We start from the raw sequence: 20593 nt of genomic DNA, 5'->3' as shown, positions 1-20593 counted from the left end.
CATTAATTAATTTCTATCCAGATGAACAATTAGTAAGAGACAAAGGTGGGTCTTAGGCTAAAATTATGTGGCTAATGGTACCTAAGAAGATAAGAGAGTACAACAGCAGTTACTAGGGATTTAGAAAGTTAGGAATGGGAGTGAGGCAGGGAGCTGCTGGAAGGGGGGTGAGGTGGTGAGATGCTGGTCTAGACATAATTATAATATGATAAATATATTTTTTAAAGTCCATATTGATAAACACATAGAGATAGAAGGTAGGAAAGTGATTGCTTTGGGCCAGGAGGTACAGGGTTGAAGAGAAATGGAAAATGTCCAGTAATGTTTGTGGAGCTTCTTTTTTGAGTGATGAAACTGTTCTACAACTGACTCTAACGAAGGCTGCAGAACTCTGTGAGCATACTAAGAATCTTAACTATAAAAAGTCAAATGAGTAAAGTGTATATGTAAAATTATACCTCAATAAAGCTGCTTAAAAAGTAACAGCAAGCTAGTATTTACTAACTAACCCACCAGATATAGTCAACTTAAAATTCACAAACTACCTCCACTTTAACACATGAGGAACTGAAGCAAGGCTAAGAAGCATCTTGTCCAACTACATATACATATACAATAAAACTGGATTTTTTCTAGATACCTAATTAATCAAGATTCACTCTGCCAGAACTGCACATTCCAGAATACCCAAAGAAAGCTGCTTTAAATTATACTATCCCATATCAGTGTAAAAGTACCCACCTTATTTTCTGATCCTGAAAGAAATGAAGTGCCACTTATATGTTTAAAAAATGATAAAACTCTGCAGCCAGAGTGTCTTGGACATGGATAGATTAATATTTTTTTCCTTATTAGTTGCAGACATCCTAATTTAATATAATACTAGGTAAAAAAAAAAAACTTTCAATGGTTTTTCTCAGAACAAAAAGTTGGCAAACATCATACAGTTGGATGTTTCACAAGTTACGAAACTCCAACACTGTAAACTGAATTTATCTGGATCTCTGAAAAGGCTGTTATCTTCTGATTCTCTTATGATACTCATAATATCATTTGTACCACTCACCAAGTTGTGCAACCTAGAGACTTTCCTCCTTCTTTATAAGACTTCTAATTGTGGTGTTATCTTAGCATCAAGTCCTCTTTCCTGGCTACACATTTTCCCCAGGCGGTATCTTGACTCATAGTTATTTTTGCCAGCCTAGACCTCTCTGTGGTTCCTATATCCAAATGTCCACTTGACACATTTGTCTCAGACACCTCTTCAATACTACTTCAAACAGTATATCCAAATGTAGTATGTGCACTCTAATCTCCATTTACTTTAAAATCATCTCTTTCTTCTTCCCTGTCACAACTGTAGTCTAAGTTATGAACATCTATGGCTGGGATCATTCCAATAATCTTACTGCCTTTTCTGACACTACTTTTATTTCTTTGTAATCTCTTTCATATTCCCAACCTGATTTTTTTTTTTTTTTTTTTGGTGGTACTGGGAGTGGAACCCAGGGGCTTCCTACCTCTGGGCTATACTCCCAGACCTATTTTATATTTTATTTGGAAACAGGGTCTCACTAAATTGCTGAGAGCCTCACACAGTAGCTGAGGCTGGCTTCAAACCTGTGCAATCCTCCTGTCTCAGCCTCCTAAGCGCGGGGATTACATGCATGTGCCACCACGCCCGGCCCCAACCTGAATTTAAAAATGAAATTTTTAAGCCGGGCGTGGTGGCACATGCTTGTAATCCCAGTACTTGGGAGGCTGACACAGGAAGACTGAGGTTTGTAGACAGCCTCAGCTACTTAGTGAGGCTACTCTGCAACTTAGTGAGACCCTGTTTCAAACTAAAGAATAAAAAAAAAAAAAATAGGGCTGGGGTGCTCAGAGGTAGAATGCCCCTGGTTCAATACCCAGTTCTATAATAATAATAATAATAATAATAATAATAATAAGAAGAAGAAGAAGAAGAAGAAGAACAACAACAACAACAACAACAACAACAACAACAAATTGGGGGCACTTATGGCCTGATAAGGCCAATGGTCATCTCATCTCCCACTTCTTTACACTTTTAGCCACATTAGCCTTTTTCTATTTTTAAAATAGCTCAATACTTTTTTTTTAACCTCAAGCCTTTCGATTTTTTGCTGTTTGCCTGAAATGGTCTTTTTGCTGTTATTTATATGTCTGGTTCATAGTAAGCCATCAAATCTCAACTCAAAAGATATATATATATATATATATATATATATATATATATATATTTATATTTATTTATTTATTTTTTGGTGATACTGGGGGTGGAACCCAGGGGCTTTTCTACCTCCGGGCTATCTTCCCAGGCCTATTTTATACTTTATTTGGAAACAGAGTCTCACTAAGTTGCTGAGAGTCTCACACAGTAGCTGAGGCTGGCTTAGAATCTGTGTGATCCTCCTGTCTCAGCCTCTCAAGCGTGGGGATTACAAACATGCGCCACCATGCCCGGTGAATTTTTTTTTTTTTTGTATTCCACCTCCAGCTACACCCCCTTCCCCTCTCACATATTTGATACAGGATCTCTCTGAGCTATTGAGACTGGCCTCATATTTATGTTTGTATCTTAGCCTCCCAAGTGATGATATTATAGGCATGTGAATTTGAGCCTGGCCCTTGGCTCACATTCCTAAGGTCTCCCTCAGTTACCTTAATTTTATCACCCTGTGCACAACATTTATATCTCTTAATACATTTATAACATCTAATTTTAATATCACATTCCCATCCTTACAGTCTCTTCCTACTATATGCAACTCAGAATGTAAAGGCTAAGAGAGCAGAGATCAGTTGTATTCTTTGCAGGTTTCCCCCCTACACACACACACACACACACACACACACTTGGCATACTGTCCTTGTACCTATCATTCTATTTGGGTGTCATCTTCTAGAATATAATTATTTTAAAAGTAAATCTGTTCCTGGTACCATATATTCTGTACATTAAGGTTTGAGTCACTTAGTTGTGTTTGTACTTCTACTTATGTTGCTCCTTTGTCAGCGTACTGACTGCTGGCTCTTGCAATCTCTTCCTCTGTTTAGCTAAAATCATCTGATCCTTTAAGACTCCAATCAGGTAACTAACTTCTAGGATGTCTTACCTACTTCCTCTATTACCATATAGGCAATACAGCACAGTGGTCTTTTAGGCACATGTTTAGACAGAGATACAATTTGAACACACTAGGTCTATGGGTCTAGAGCCTTATCTATACATCTCAACTAGTGTATCTGTCAAAAGAGAGAACCACCAACACTAGATGTAAACACATACTGAAATAATACACAAAAAGCATTTGGCATAGTATCTGGCACATAAAGGTGTTATTTCTTTAGGCTGAAAGCTCATGTTGCTGCTCATGTAACATGCTCTGTATATACTGATAAATGCATTAAATCTTGAATCATAACATATTAGTACAGTCCTATCCAAAGCAGTGACTTCTGAGAGCAGGAAGCGGATCTATAAACTGTTTATGTCTCTAGTACCTGGGACAGTGCCTGGAAAACAGTCGGGTGTTCTATAAACTTAAAAAAAATCACAAAAATGATTGAAATAAAAACAGCAAAGCCTAAAGAGGTTTGCCATCCATTACTTGTGGTAGCCATTAGCCAGATTTTAAATTTTTAATTAAAAAGCTCCGTTTTTGGTTTGCACTAGCCATACTTCAAGAACTCCGTCAACCCAAGTGACCAGTGGCTACTACACTGAAGAACAAATAATACAATGTTTCTATCTTCCTGGAAAACTCTGAATAGTGTTGGTCTTAGCACTATGATAGTAAATCATTTAATAGCCTCTATTATTAATTTAAGATAAATAGCAATTGAAACACCTATCTAGTTTTAGGCACTGTGCTAGATGTTATGGTGCTATAAACACACAGGATCCCAGAAGCAGCTATCTAAACACCATTAAAAAAAAAAGTAGCATATATATCACAAGCACTATTATTACTATTATTTCACTCATCTAGAGTTCACACAGAAAAAGGTAAAATCAAAAACACCAAAAATTTTACTAGCAAACTTGTTAAAGTTAATGCCTAGATCCTCTATAGTTAAGAGATTCTGCACATGCAGAACACAGAATGTTTCACCACCTCAGGTCTCACAGGATCTTCAATCCCCACAACAGCAATGCATGTAAGGCCGGTGACAATATCATTTTCATTATCCCACTCTGGTTCTGGTTCTCCTGCTGGAAAATCTCTGAATGCAAGACATATGGTTCTCAAGCCTTCTGATGCCATTGGTTCAATCACAGTTTTTACAATATCATCACGGTCCCTTGGTCTGAATACTTTTGCCTCACCATTAGCACTCAAGATTTTGAAACACCTAAAAGGAAATGTTGAATCCAAACATCATTATAATTAACAAAAAATAATGGTTAATGCCATTTAAGCGAACTGGAAGGGTGAGAAATCATAGGCTCTCATATCTGGAATTTAGAGAATTATATGTTGTTGCATTTTTTTATAGGCTTAGGTCATATTTGCTTTCCCTCCTCCCATTTATGAAACAGTTTTAATCTGTATGGTTCTCATTTGATAGTTCTCAACTTTATCAGCAACTAAAGATATTCTTCCAACCTCTTTTGGAAATTTTATGCTGTTGGGTTTTCACAAACTTGCTCACAAGGGAAAATTAACTATATACTTGGCCATTTTCTAACACAATTAGACATTAATTTTATTTACAACAAATATTTTTTTTATCTTTTAAAGTAAAAGGCCAAGTTCATCCAACCCCATGCCTGAGAGGTTGTCTCATCACCTATATTGTCTTACAAGAAAAAAAATCTTATTGTTAAAATTAGCATTCTATCAGTGAGGGAGATAATGTCAAATTCATTTTATTTTCAGCAAAACTAACTATAACTTTCTTCTTTAATTAGGAAGTAAAATCACAACACCTTTCTGTACTCCCTTTCCTCAGTGATAACACTTCCTCCTGCTTCTATGGAGTATTTCCCAAACCCTCATATTCTGTTTTGATTGTATTCCTAAGCTTTCCATCATTGCTAGAGAGTTCTGTTCAGAGGCTATGCCTGTACCTTAATGCCCCAAAGACTTAAGTCACCTCTACTCTGCCCACGTAACAGGATCAACATTACCCCAATCCCTTAAATATAAGCCTAAGCTTTCACTTACATAGTTTCTCATCCTCCAGGTAATATTAGCTCCTAATCTTATATATCTTTCCTCTAAAGAGCCTCTCTTGAGTAAGTCTGCCCCTTTCTATTCCCCTTGCTATCACCTTCCTGTGGCTGTTCAGGCTAGAAGTATTGTAATAGTAAAAGCAATAGTCTTTCATTGCTGTCTCGAAATTAATCCTTTTTCCCCTCAATCCGGCTTATTCCCTGGGAAAAATTAATATTAATCATAGTTTTGATGATTCTGCTACCTGATTTAAACAAAAGAAAAAAACCAAACAACTTCAGATGCATTACCTGGTCTATTTAAGTTTTAACTACTTAGCCTTACCATTTAAGTTTCTACAATAAAATGTAAATATAACCGTGAGAACTCTTACTACATAACTCCTATACCTACTACTTATCAATTCTATGGTAGGCATTTTATATGCATCACTTTATTTCACTATCAGAGAACTGGTGGTCATCATCCTTTTTTCCAATGCAGGAAAATGAAAGATAAGAAAAAAATCTTCCATAGATCCCAAAGCTAATTAGTTGCAGAGGAAGAATCAAAGTCTGGTTGATTTTGATTTAAAAAAAAAAATTCGCTTCTTCACCATTTATCTGCTATCAAGCAAGCCAGGGATGAGATATATTTCCAACCTTTCACACAGAAATCAGATAACCAAATATGCTGTGGAGAGAATAAAGTTCTATGTGGCCTTTCTGCCACAAAAGCCCTTCACTACTGAGCTGAACTATACAACTAATACTCCCCAAAATAACTTATATATTCTCATCTCTTTTCCTGTTGTGGCTTCCTTCATGTTCCCACTTCATTCTAAAAGCCATCTCCAATGCCACATCCCTTATCATAAAACTCTGTATCACTTATTATAAGCTGCTTTTTCACCTATTTATATACTTTCTTAAACCTGTTAAGACTATAATCTGTCAAGTGTTCATTAAGATAACATTAGATTATAACCCACATATAAGCAAATTAAAAGCAGAAATATTTTGTTATAATTTTAAGTCAATTCCAATTTTCCAAAATTGCTCATTTTTTAAAGTCTACTTCTCTATTGAAATTAAAGAAACCAAAATTAATTTAAAAACCTATAATAAGATATTAAAAATTTTATGAAAATATAAAATGTCAAAATGGAAGCTACTGGTCACAGCATAATAAAATAAACTTTTTTTAAAGAGGGAATTTTCATATTTTATAAAACAATGGAATCAATATGTCTAAAACTGAACATCAAAGTTTATTTCATTAATGAGCTTATTTTCCCTATAGTAAAATACTAAGAAGATAAACTACAGTAAGAAAATGGTAAAATGCCACAGGCAAGCATCTGGATACCATAAAATATACGAAAAAGCTGAGGTCCTATTCAAATGCCCTATGCTCACAAAAAGAAAATGACAACAAAATTAACATAAAAGAATTTCCATAAAGCAATGTTAGGCAGCAGTTTATTCATCTAAGCATTATACTCTTACTTTTTCAGAATTATCTCAGATGCACCCTTGCTGAATATTCGATAACTTCCATCTGAATTTTTCAGGACAGTACTCATAGACTTCCTAACAGAATTGAAGGTATAGACTTTGTACAGCGCTTCTTCTGGTATTTCATTTCTAACATCCTGATAATCCCGTTTTAAATCCAAAAGAAGTCCCAACAAGGCACATTCAGTTTTATTACCAACATGACGAGGTAATCCACCCTCTTTCTCTGGTGGCTGTAAGAGAAAAAGGTTTAGAAGCTAGAATCATCTTGTTTCCCTAAAAATGTTTATCATGTAAAACAGAATGTGATGTTCTAAAACAAAAGTATATGGGAAATTCTTACTAATATCAGCATCTCAAAGAACACAAAAAAGTAAGGTAGAAAGACCTTGGGGTAAGAATGACATGAGTTCCAATCGGCTAGCTTTAGTTATTTGAATTCTGGCAAGTTACCCGATTACTGGTCCTTGGCTTCAGCAACTGTAAAACAGGAGCACTATGACTCAAGACTTAAATGGTGTATGATGTGTAAAGTCGACAGATGTTTCTCGATACACAGCGAGACTTAAAATCTTTTCTTTTTCCTTTTCCTGTTTTTCATTGAACATTCATATTAAGTAATTCAAAATGAAATCTACCAATTATTATGGCTTAATATAAAGTACTGTTGCCCTAAGTGTATTAAAAAGCTTTCTTTTCTTCTCACAATGCCTTCATAAACACCTCTTTATATAGTTATCACAAAAGTATTAATGGCAAAAATGGTCATCTTCCCTTATAATTAAATAAAAGCTTAGCTTCAGCTAGTAAAAGGCAAAATGATATCTAGAACCAAGATCTTGTAACTTTCCAGTTCATTCATCCATGTTTTTTTCACTAATAAACAACTTGCAGTATTACTTTTGTTCATGATTTTCATATGCAAATCACTAGAAGATATAAAACCAAACACAGAATTTATATTGTTATAAATGTCTATAATTCACACAACTGAAATATTTTATTTCTAGGTGGCCCAAATCTGTAATTAATTTATTTGTTTTCAAGAGGTCTAAGGACAACTTTACAGGTTAACAACTACTGAGAAATCAGAGCACACAGCAAGCACATGTTACTTTTAGTTAAAATCTGGCTTCAAAATTTTCTCTAGAAAATTCAGGGCTGACTTTCTGCAGCATGGTCTTTCACAATGAGCTTAATAACTTAAAATTAAAGATCATATTCTGGTATTCTGGTTATAAGGTTTCAGAGTTTCTAAACACAAAAGAATTCAAAATATGAAAGAAATACAACACAATGCATGTTGATCAACAGACCTTATAATCCAAATTATATTCACAGAAACGTATATATTGTATGGCTATGACTTTTTAAAACCTAACACAATTCAGTTCAATTTATAAATGAAAATGATAGGTCTGCCTGATAACATGTAGTTTAATCATTATAAATTTAAGAATTAATGTTCATGTATGTAAACTAATTACTAAAGAAACCTTACCAATATTTTTGATGTATAAGCACAATTCACAGAAATTCCTGTTACAAGATAGGACAAAATATTTGGTGGAATAGCTTCTGGTTCAGGAACCTTTTTATAATGCTTTTCATTTATGTAAGCTTGAACAACTGTCATTCTGTTCATCGTCAATGTTCCTGTTTTATCTGAACAAATAGCTGTAGCATTTCCCATGGTCTCACAAGCATCCAGATGCCTTACTAAGTTATTATCTTTCATCATTTTCTACAGTGACAAAAAATAATGGCATTAAGTTACATATAAAACATCATCTCATTACAGTAGTGATAAAATCAGAATTAAAACTTCCTGAATTCTATAAATACACTATAAAAGTACCAATATAATACTGCAAGATCTTTAGCATATTTGACCTATTAAAAAAGCTAAAGAGTATTATCGTTTTGTGGTTTCACTCTACTGGTACATAATATAATCTAATAAATGAATACAGAGCTGGGCGTGGTGGTGCATGCTTGTAATCCCCGCGCTTGAGAGGCAGAGACAGGAGGATCGCGCAGGTTCGACGCTAGCCACGCACGCTGGCTTAGGAGACCCTGTTTCCAAATAAAAATGTAAAAATAGGTCTGGGAGTGTAGCCCGGAGGTAGAAGGGCTTCCAGGAACCCCAGCACCACCAAATAAATAAATAAATAAATAAACAAACAAACAAACAAACCTGTACCTCTATGAAAATCACATTGACTATATGCCTGCAACAAACTCAAGTAAAAGTCTCACATTACAGGAGCAATCACTTATCTGTCCCATGATACAGTGGTACTGATAGTAAGTAGTATAACATAAAGAACTCTCTTTATTAAGTAGACAATAAAAGATTTCTATACCAATCTCCAAGAGAAAAGAACCTTTAATTAGAGAAAATAAAGGGCTTGTGAGTATATAGTTGCCTTTTTTTAAACTTTGCTAGAGTGAGTCAATACATCAAAACCATGATTGTATAATTTTTATCTATTCCATATGGCAAAAGACTTGATAGTTTCATTCTTGGGATCAAAATGTGTCTTTCTACTTACTCTCATTTACAACTTAAAAAAAAAAAAGCAAGAGTATCCAAATGCTATTTAAGTTAAAATACTTAATAATAACAATTAACTTTCAATACATATATAGAACATGTTTTTAAAAAACCATGTTTACAGAGTTCCTTTACAACTTTCTTCCCCCTGTGATTACTAATATGCAAGATACTGCAAAAAAGTTTCTTGAAGAAACAAATATGGGGAAGAGATACAATTATTTCCCTTATTTCCCAAATTACTAGTGACTTAAATAATAATTGGTAACATTAGGGCTAAATAAAAATGTAGCAAAAACTTAAAGAACATTACTTATAATACTCTTACTCATTTTCTACTCAAGAACACAAATTACTCTGCCTATATCTGATCAACTGAAAATTAATGACTATCCAAAATGAACTAATGACAGCAGTGGTAAAGTGATCATGTGCCTAAAACTTGTATTTTCCACAATTATCTCTATTTACTTTAAAACAACAAAAAGGACAAGTAGATGATTACAAGGTATTTTATTATCACTTTGATACATTTGCCATTTTACTTTTCAAACAAAAGCTGTAAAATAAGTAAAAAGAAAACAAACTCAAATAGTAAGCAAAAACAGCTCTTATCATGACAGGCCTACCGTGAGACATTTTGGAATGTTGGGCTTAAGAATGCTAGGGCAGAAACTATAACTAGTTACTGCATATTTTTCACTGTCAGCAATATTTAAGGAGAACTGCTAATTAACATTTCAAAATTTATGAGAATATTATTCTTCCATTAAGTGTCATTTTTTCTTTTTACCTGTAGAACAATTTTTGAAAGATCACAATTGGGATGTTTGAAAACCAGAAGGTCTGGGGAGGCTGGGCCAGAGGGAGAGTGAGACAGATGAGTACTAAGTAAGTCAGCAAGGGCCAGACTGGGGAGGACCCTGCAGACCACAGTAAGGAGTGTGTGTGTGTGTGTGTGTGTGTGTGTGTTTGGGTGGGGTTATGCAAGAAAATAATACAACCAGTGTGTGTGTGTGTGTGTGTGTGTGTGTGTGTGTGTGTGTGTGTGTGTGTTGGGTGGGGTTATGCAAGAAAATAATACAACCAGAATTATTTTTTAAGAAACGTGGATCTGTCTACAAGTATGAAGACCAGATTGCAGGCCAACTGTGGGAATGGAAGAGTAAAAATAAAAAGGCATCTGAAGTGTTTAGACCCCCAAGAATCCTGTTTGTTCATTCACCAAAGGTAAACGGCAACATTTACCTTACTCTTAGAGATGGGAAAAAGAAGGGGATATGACTTGATAAAATAATTATAAGATAAGAGAAGTTAGGCTAGAGAACTTTGCCTAGCAGGGCTGTGCTGATTATTTTGTCAAAGCTACATTCCACAGAATGCAGAAGTCTTTATGAAGAAAGATAATAGGCATCTGAGAGGAGGTACAAAGAATCAACAACTGCAATTCTAAAGAAAATAATGTACATTTATGGAAATTCTCCACTTTAGGAAACAGAAAAAGAGTAACTCGATTGCATCTTCTAAACCAGCTGAGGTTTTAAACATATTTCTCTACTTAACTATTTTCTACTAACCTTTACTGAATAAGCGAGTGATATAGTGACAGCCAGTGGAAGACCTTCAGGCACTGCAACCACTAAAACTGTAACTCCAATAATGAAGAACTTCACAAAATATTGTATGTAAATCGGTGTACACTCAGCAAGCCACGGTCTCTTCTGAACCCAGAAGGTATCAATTACAAAATATAATACTAGAATGATAACTGTGATGGCAGACATCAACAGACCTTTCAGAATAGAAAAAAAAAAAACACATTTGTTTAAATATTCCAAATACTACCCACTGCCAGTTACATATTAGCCACTATAAAGATATAACTGACCCAATAGTATTTATTTCAATTTCTCTAAGAAATCGTTATCTTCTTTTATATGTAAGTCATAAATTAACACTGTCATATTTAATTTTTGCTTCCAAGGTATAGCCCTGGTCTCAGGAGGACTGAAAGTATTTACAATTCATTGACTTAATTATATCTTCTGACTTCTACTATGGCAGAGACAAAACAGATAATGGCAAGAAAACACTAAAAGTTTAGCCCACACTGGTGCTTTACAGGTTCAACAAATAAGCAAATTAGAATGTAATCAACTGGGAGACTTAGAATTAAATTCCCAATCCTATCTTTGAAACAAACAACAAAAACATATATACGTATATATAGAACACATATGTTACAAATGCATATAAATGATACACATATGAACAAATATCTATAAAATGTATATATGACCTGAATTATTATTCCTTAATTTATTTTTGGTCTATCCTTGCTGCTTCATTAACTTAGAAATACTATTACAAAATACTTAACTGTACGTTGTGGAATATGTAGCCTTCTACAAATATTCATTTAAAAAGAAATTAAGCCCACATATCTGGATCTAATATATTAAGCCAGTATCTATTAAATGCCATTACCACCTCAAGTCCATCCTTTCCCCTAAAACTAAAGGAGTCAGTATTATGATTTGGCTACATATAACAAAAGAAAATATCTGTTATTAGATAATAAGCTTGTTGAGACTAGAAAGATATTATCCAATATACTCTTTGAAAAAGTAGAATAATAAAATTTAAGTAAGTTTAGTAATGGATACAGATTTATCTACAGTGTTCTTTAAAAAAGGTGATAACGCAGCCAGGCATGGTGGTGCACACTTGTAATCCCCGCGCTTGGGAGGCTGAGACAGGAGGATTGCGCCGGTTCGAAGCCAGCCTCAGCTACTTAGGGAGGCTCTCAGTACCTTAGTGAGACTCTGTTTCCAAATAAAATATTTTAAAAAATAGGTCTGGGAGTATAGCCTGGAGGCAGAAGCCTCTGGGTTCCACCCCCAGTACCACACACACACACACACACACACACACACACACACGTGATAATGTTCTTTTTTAATCTAATAACTGCCTTTTTTTAAAACCCCCTAAAGAGGGGTTCTGTTAACAGGTAGTTTTCTAGTTAAGGTAATTATCTGGTAACTGTAGCCTCACTACAATGATTTTATTCAGTTGAACTAAAGTATGTTTAGAAAAATGCATTTTTCCCCATAGATATCCATAGCTAGTACAAGAATGAACAAAACATAATGAAATTTCTTTTTATTATTCCATAATTTGTACTGAATAACTCACTACAAATTCTTTCTCTCTACTGCCCAAGATATTCAGAGAAATTTAGAGATGAGCTCACGGGCTTATAAATTGGGCAGATTTAGACAGAAATTCTAACTTGACCACTTATTAGCCAGATGACAGAGGGCATTTCCCTTTATGTAAAATAAGGCTGATGGCCTAAACTGAAATGATATTGTGATTATCTATAGTAACTAAAAAGGCTTGGTACACTGTGGATAAAAATAGAAAAGTATTTAAACTCACAAATGAACAATTTCCAGGCTTAACTGCATCATAAAATATTTTTTAAGTAAGAAGTATATTTCAAAACAAACACCCATTTTCTTTTATCTATCATACCTGCTTTGCCAATCTGAACAGCCAGTTTTGTAAGTTTCCCTTGTAAAACAGATTTTTCCTTTTTTGGCAAATTTGCTTTCTTTTTGTCTTTTTCATCACCATCTCCACCTTCTTCACTCTTTAAAGGTTGCATTTCCATGGCTGCACCATCCTGGGCTTTTGCTGTATATAAGAACATATATAATTTCACTGCACTTTAAAGGCACATATCGCCATTAACATTGTGAAGCCAAAAATCAGTTTCGTATAGGTAAAAGAAAAGGTATTAGCATTCAGGTCTTCATATGTGTTTAAATAAAGAATTAAGAAAATAGTGACGTTAGGTTATGAAACCACCAGATTTGTGAATGTCATGCTAGGTGATAAGGAAAAGGGATAAGAAGAACTTCAGGGTCTTTAAACTACAAACTGAGGAATATAAGTCATTTCTTCTCCTGTGTGTTAGGTAACATCCAAAGATTATAAACCCCTCTCAAATAATTTATGGCCACATGTAGAGCAGTACATATGACCATATACCTAGAGAAATATGTATATATTTATACTCTTAAAATAAGTGCAAAAATACTTACTCCATGCATTTTGTTCCTTATGCAGTTTTGCTTTCAACTATATAATAATTATTTCAAGTGTTAGAATATTTGAAGTAGAAATTTATCTACATAGGCTAACTATTACGGACCATTATTAAAATCTTCTTAATGTTGTAGACAGCATGACTAAGGCAGGCACTGGCAGGAAGAGAGGTTAATCCAAGTTAATAAACACTATTGATGTTCCATGCCACATGTATCCTAATTTTGGATGGATATAGTACACAGGAGATCTATTTTTGAATATAAAGAAAACAAGCGAACTGTACTTTTATCTTCCTGAATTTACCTTTGTTGCGATTTTCAATAGCTCCATCTTGTTTCTTATCTGTAGGAACAAAATGGGAATTAAAGCTTTCCAAAAGAAATGAATACAGCCGTCAGCCATGCTAAATTATGCAGAGGTAGTTCACATTTCTGTAACAGAATTGTTACAAAACAGTGTGTGTATGTCCAGACATAGGTACATGACTACGGATTAGAAAACACGTGGCTTGCCAGGCGTGGTGGCACATGCCTGTAATCCCAGTATTCGGGAGGCTGAGACAGGAGGATCAACAGGCTGGCATCCAGCCTCAGCAACTCAGAGTGAGATCCTGTTTCAAAATAAAAAGTACAATAGGGCTGTGGGTGTAGCCTAGAAGTACAAAGCCCATGGGTTCAATTCCTAATACCCACCCCCCACACACATACAGAAAACATTTGGCTTGTAATGTCATGCTGTGTCAATCATTTCCTAGATCTTACCATGGGGGAATACTCCAAAATAATTCAGGGCATCTATAATTGTTTGGCTTCTCCTTAAGACTGTAGTCTTTTATAAACTAAAATAGGCCCTAATATGTACAAGAGATTTTCAAACTAAATACAGACATAACTCTAAGAAAGCATAAGAGAATAGGAATAAAGAAGGAGGGAGGAATGTTATAAAATGACAACAGGCACACACAAGTGCTTTGGTGAGAGTGAGAACAAAAAGAACATGTATAAAAGACAGAGTAGGCAAGTTAGCAAAATTAGAATAAGCCAGTAAGACCACCAGTCAAGGTAATTCTCCATATTAACTTAGCTTCAAAGAACAAAGATGAAATGTCTGAAGCAACAAAGTAAACAAGGAGGGGATAGATCTGTTATGAGCAGGCAACAAATTAAAAAGAAAAAAGAAGGCAGAACTATCCAGCCTATTTTCTTCCAACTTCTGTATCAAGAACTATCTCTGAAGTGGAAAACATGGAATAAATATGGTCAGGAAGGAACAGAAGCTCAGGATAGATGAGGAGATAGTAAGAGAATACCTAGCTACTTTCAATGAGCTCCTGTTTGGACAGACCAGTAGGCCACGTTCCAGGCTACTGAGGGAACTGAGACCAATTACCCTGGACTGCTTCTGAGTAGTTCCCAAAGTACTCAAGAGAATGGGACAAGGACTGTAAGTCCTGTTTTACACACACACACACACACACACACACACACACACACACACAGAGAGAGAGAGAGAGAGAGAGAGAGAGAGAGAGAAACAAACACAAGTACACAAGTTAGATGTTAATTCCTAACAATATTCTAGAATGGATTAAGAAAAACAGTTGCATAAAATCATAGGGAAGCCGGGCATGGTGGCACACGCTTGTAATCCCTGCGCTTGGGAGGAGGAGGCAGGAGGATCGCGCAGTTTTGAAGCCAGCCATGCTGGCTTAGGAGACCCTGTTTCCAAATAAAAATATAAATAACAGGTCTGGTCTGGGAGTGTAGCCCGGAGGTAGAAGGGTTTTCAGGAACCCCAGTATACCCACCCCCCCCACATACACACATCATAGGGGAAAAAGGTGCTTATTGGAAAAGACAATGCAGGTACCTAAAAATAAAGTCATGCAAACTTTCTTTTCTTTTTAAGTAGGATCTGATGACTTTTGAATTCTGTATGTTAGGACAGAGCCCAATGAAGAGGGTTTGATCTGCCACTTAATAACACTCCAACAGGGAACTTGTGGAACAAGGTACACAGCCATAAGCCTCACTTTACTTATCAGTAAAAAGAATTAAGTCTTTACCTCAAGTAGCTGTGATCTCTGAGGTGAAACACATAAATCACTTAAAAGTCATTATTAATGGTTTAAAACTAACCTCCATTCAGCATTCAAACACCTATGGTGGTTTATTAAGAGCTTGAGGAATAGAGCAGGAAAAACTTAGAATGTCACACTCACTTGCAACCAACATTTCCCCAATACATTATTGTTTGAAATAAGGATTTTACAGCTAATGACAAAGCTCAAAGGACAAAGCAATACACCCATATATTAAACATTGCTACAGGGACTAGAGACGCAGCTCAGTGGCAGAGCACTTACCTAGCATGCATGAGGCATTGGATTTGATTCTCAACATCACAAAACAATAAAACAAAACACTACCATAGTTAGAGCACCAAGATTTTAGCAAGGTATTTATTTGGAAGATCTCATAATACTCATGTGAAAAAACATACTGATTTACTATATCAATTAAATAAATCTAAGCGTTAAGTCATAGTAAACTGCAATAAGCTAAAGTGCAAAGACTCCTAAGAATCCTGAGCCTGAGTGACTGAGCAGGGTGGTACAGCAGACTTTTAGAAGCAAGTGCAGAGGGCTTTCTGAAAATGGCACGCCCCCAACTAAAGAGATTCTGAGATGTCTCCCTATGCATGAGCTTTTACTTATTTTTTAAAAACTTTTTTGTGGTACTAGGGATTGAACACAGGGGCATTCTACCTACAAGCTACAACCCTAGTTCCCTCCTTTCTTTTTTAATTTTATTTTTTGTTTGGAAACAGGATCCCCCTAGTTGCTGGATGCCTCACTATGTTAATAATCCTTGAACCTGTGATCCTCCTATCTCAGCCTTCCAAGTATTCAGATTACAGGCATGTGCCACCACACCCAGCTGTATGACAGCTTCTTGTAAGGTCTTTGTCAAGAAATTGCTGATGATACAGCTCTTAGAAAGATACTGCATACAAAGAAAAAAATCGAATCTATATTTATTTATATCTAATGATTGGCTGAATATAGTAAGACAAAGTTTAATAAAGCATAAAAATGAAGTCCTAATCTTACGTCCAAAAAGCCAACTACATGAGTATAAATGTGAATAGTAGGAAACTTGAAAATCAAGATTAAAACTCAGTGAGACCCATATATGATACAGCTTACAAAACTACTACTGAAGTAGTAGAAAACATAAGCAAAGAGCATCATAAGAGTTCAACTCATTTTGCTAATCAAATAACAGGAGAAACTTTAAAACTAGAAAACAGAACAGAATAAAGCCAATGAAGTAATTCTAAAAGAAGCTGAATCTGTCTGGCTTTGGTAAAGGTTACTGATGTATTGACTAAGGGCCTGTATTGGACTAATAAGAAATTTTTTTCTCTTTTAATACTACTTCTTGAAAATACTGTATTGGGCAATTAACTTTCTGTAGAAGTTTTCATAATAGAATCTCACAAAAGAAGTCTATTTTCTGTATCAGTTCTTAAGATGTAGTTGCTGTATTTCCAAATATTAATTTTTGTTTCACAGAATTGTAAAATCAATATTTTATGTTAATAATACAATCATGACAAGTTACATTAAGTAGGAAAAGAAAAACGTGTTTTTCCTCTTAATGCTATAGAGATTCAGTAAAAATAATATATGGGAAAAAAAATCAAGAAATGGTTGCAGAATGGAAAAAATACTAATTCTTAAAGCAATTTGTTATTCTTACTTTTCTTTTCCTTTTTCTTTTCATCTTTCTTCTCTTCCTCTTCACCACCAGCTCCAAGTAATGTAAAGATAATTCCAGTTTGAGAATTTACACCTACAGCAGTAACTACCATTCTTCCAGAGCCTTCCATTACATGAGTACCTACAACAATAGAAAGCTTTATAAAAATTATGTTTTCCTCTTACCACCAAATTTCAAACTTTAATTAATTTTCTCAATATCCAATAAAACGGAATAAGGCATTAAGTCAGTTAATTAAACACAGTTCCTGAGTTTAAGGTTTTAACTCTCAGTCATAGGTGAGTTCAAAACTCACCATGACTTACTAGGTGATATGGAGCAAGTTCTACTATCTCAATACCTTGTCTGTAAAATGGGGATAAAAATACCTCTATTTCACAGAAATGGAGTAAGATGTACATTTCTCAAACAAGCCCACAAATACTAGGAATTCAATGAATGCTTATTATTATTATCTATAACATAAGGTATGAGGAACATTCCTCTGGGACATACTTTATCAAGAAATATGTTTATAACTCAAAGAATTCCCTATTAGTGAATGTCAAATTTCCCACACACAGCATCCCAATTTCTCTCTAACGTAAGCTTCCCATTCCAGCCTAGGTTACTGCAATAACCCCCTTTAACTAGGCTCTCTGCCTTTCCAGTTCATCCTGAAACCTGTTCTAATATTCTTAAAATGTGATTTCACCATATGCCTCTCATGTCATTTCTCGCAGGACTAAGTCCAATGTGTGTTCACTTGAGACAAGCAGGCCTCTAAAACATAAAATTCCATTACAGAGAGTGAGGGAGCAGATAGGATAGGAACTCTGCCTAAATTCAGATTATATTCCTCGCAACAATTCTGCAAAAATGAGCAAGGATTATTATTCTTACTTTCTAGAAATTTGCCTGAGGTTCCACAATTATCATGTAGCAAGGCAGATTCAATCCAGCTCTACCAGGGAACAAAAGGGTATCTTCTTATAATACGTTTGCTTAGTTTTCCAGCTAGTACATGCATACCTCTGGACTTTTCCCCCTGATCATTCAAAGGCTTCCCACTGCTTATTCCAATCTTCTGTGAATGTTAAGCAGGCTTCAAGACTTAATTTCATTCTTTCTAAAATTCACTAAATTGCAAGGAAGACTTATTTGCGTTTTATCTCTCAGTCTAAAAACTTCTGAAGGGGAGGTTCTATAGAACCTTCTGCCATCTTACATCCCAAATCAAGGCTCAAAGATTACTTGCTCATAAAGCATATGTACTTAATGATTTATATTTGGCTATTAACTATTGAGTAACTTTTCCAACATGAGTTTTTTAAGTCTTTAGTTTACTTGCCTTTAAAAATCTATATTCTGAGCCAGGCATGGTGGCACACACTTGTAATCCCGGTATGTGGGAGGCTGAAACAGGATGATCACAGGTTCACAGCCAGCCTCAGCAGCTTGTGAGGCCCTCTGCAACTTAGTGAGACCTTGTTTCAAAATAAAAAATAAAAAATAGGGCTAGGGATGTAGCTTGGAGGCAGAATGCCCAGGGTTCCATCTCCATTAAAACAAAACAACAAAAAAAATCTATATTCCTAATACTTTATTAGTAGCTTTTTTGCCAATAAAAATGCAAGGGTATTAAGAAATTTGCTGCAATGGAAGCGCACACCTGTAATCCTGGTACTTGGGAGGCTGAGACAAGAGTACTACAGGTTAGAGGCCAGCCTTAGCAGTTTAGCAAGACTGTCGTAAAAAGAAAAAATTTTAAAAAGGCTGTGGGTGTAGTTCACAGTTAGAATGCCTCTGGGTTCAATCCCTGGTATCCCCCAAATAAAGAAATTAAATTCACGATAATAATATTTACTAAGTATATGTATAAAAGATAATTTGCTTTTTTTTCTTTTTAACAATTCTGTCTTTCTGCAGAAGTTTGTATGTTTTGTTTTTCCCTACCACAAGTCTGATCAGATGTTGACAGTTAATGTGCTCAGGCAAAGTAAACAGTTTCTGTTCAGGTCACATCCCCACTACTAAAGGAACTGCTTTTAAAAATCTAAATTTAAGAAGCCAAGAACAGCAGTGAGAGATGGCATCATGAGAGTAAATTTAAAAATAAATACATGTCAGGTTTTTAGTACATTTTTGGAGTAGGGAAATAAATGCAGAAAACTTTCCCACCCATACTGAGATAAGGGACTCTACAAAGTTATTTCAGTCTTTTCTTAAACATGGAAAATTTAGAGTTCTCTTGATATAGTTGGTGTGTTAGGAACCTGAGTCTACATAAAGCTTACTAGTCATCTCTGTAAAAATAGAAAGGACCAAAGTTCAGTTAAAGGAAATCAACCTGAACAGCTAAGCACTATGTAAATAAGCTGGATGTACAAAAAAGTCCATGTAGTATATATAGCAGAAGCAGTAAGAGACCAACTCAGTTTGCCAAATACCATGGCCCAATTAATCTGTGGTGGTAAGGTATGATTAGATACATTCCCTTCCCTTTGCAAAGGTTATATAGATTTTATCTGGTTAACATTAACTGTAGTTCTTAGAAGCGTGCCAAAAAATAAGCACAGTGGGTATAATTACTTAAATATATTATATCAAAGATATTTCTAGTTGGTATGAATTTTAAGTACATTAGTACAAATAAAAAGTTAAACAGAATAAGTACTCTAAATGACATAAGATATTGAAGGTGTATAAATCTTATCAAGACTTTTTTTGTGGCAAAATATAAACCTATAGTACAAATGGAACTTTACCCTGTTTATAAGTTTGTAAATGTAGATACATGTGATTGCTGATCTGTACAAAAAAGATTTTTTGGCATACATACATATAACTGTAACTTTTCTTTACAGTAAGCTTTTTCATCACATGTTTACAAATCCTTAAAAGCTAATGGATAAACTTAGGTTCTACCCTGAAGTTGTGATTCTAACTTAACTGACCCTTATTGATATCACATGTTTAACTTTGTTTTCAGTAAAATCATGTTCAGCAACTGAAGTATAAAATTCACCAAAAAAGACTGAAAAATTATATCTGCCAAATTATTATACAGTTAAAATCTGCAGAAATCTTCTGACAATGCCTATAAAATGTTAGCATTACATGAACATCTGACAGTGATAACAGAAGACAAACATTTGGCTTTTCTCAAAATCTAGTAAAAATTTACCCTAACAAATATAGTTCTGATGAACAATTTCACAAATTCTATAAAGATTGTAGGAAAATTAAGAATTTTAGAAATTCAATTTTATAGAATCAGTATTTTCTTGAAATCAAATTTTTTTTTTATTTTGGCTTTTTATGCAGTATATTAGAAGGCAGTCTAATTTTTTGCATTGTCCTTCTCATTCACTTCTAAGTGAACTAAGTATAGTTCACTTAGGCAATGACAAGAGCCTCCCAAATAAAATTGTACCCTCACCTATACAAATC

General features: G+C 34.8%; 1 protein-coding gene across 15 annotated transcripts in view; it reads right to left on the bottom strand.

Moving 5' to 3' along the window:
* ATP2B1 (ATPase plasma membrane Ca2+ transporting 1) overlaps positions 1 to 20593 on the bottom strand; it is a gene marked incomplete at both ends in the record, with an annotated part of 64657 nt that overhangs the window by 24015 nt on the left and 20049 nt on the right. For 9 of the 15 annotated variants that reach the window (XM_080706145.1, XM_080706152.1, XM_080706153.1 and 6 more), the window contains 7 exons: positions 4143 to 4380; positions 6692 to 6933; positions 8202 to 8444; positions 10835 to 11049; positions 12798 to 12959; positions 13680 to 13718; positions 17141 to 17281. In XM_080706145.1, the coding sequence (XP_080562271.1) occupies positions 4143 to 4380; positions 6692 to 6933; positions 8202 to 8444; positions 10835 to 11049; positions 12798 to 12959; positions 13680 to 13718; positions 17141 to 17281 (1280 nt within the window). The remainder of the gene's footprint in view (positions 1 to 4142; positions 4381 to 6691; positions 6934 to 8201; positions 8445 to 10834; positions 11050 to 12797; positions 12960 to 13679; positions 13719 to 17140; positions 17282 to 20593) is intronic. The other 6 variants (XM_080706156.1, XM_080706146.1, XM_080706150.1 and 3 more) reach the window with 4 other exon arrangements.

Source organism: Muscardinus avellanarius, assembly GCF_963383645.1.
Source record: "Muscardinus avellanarius genome assembly, chromosome: 11".
NCBI classification, from domain to species: Eukaryota; Metazoa; Chordata; class Mammalia; order Rodentia; family Gliridae; genus Muscardinus; species Muscardinus avellanarius.
This window is presented reverse-complemented; position numbering and strand designations above follow the sequence as displayed.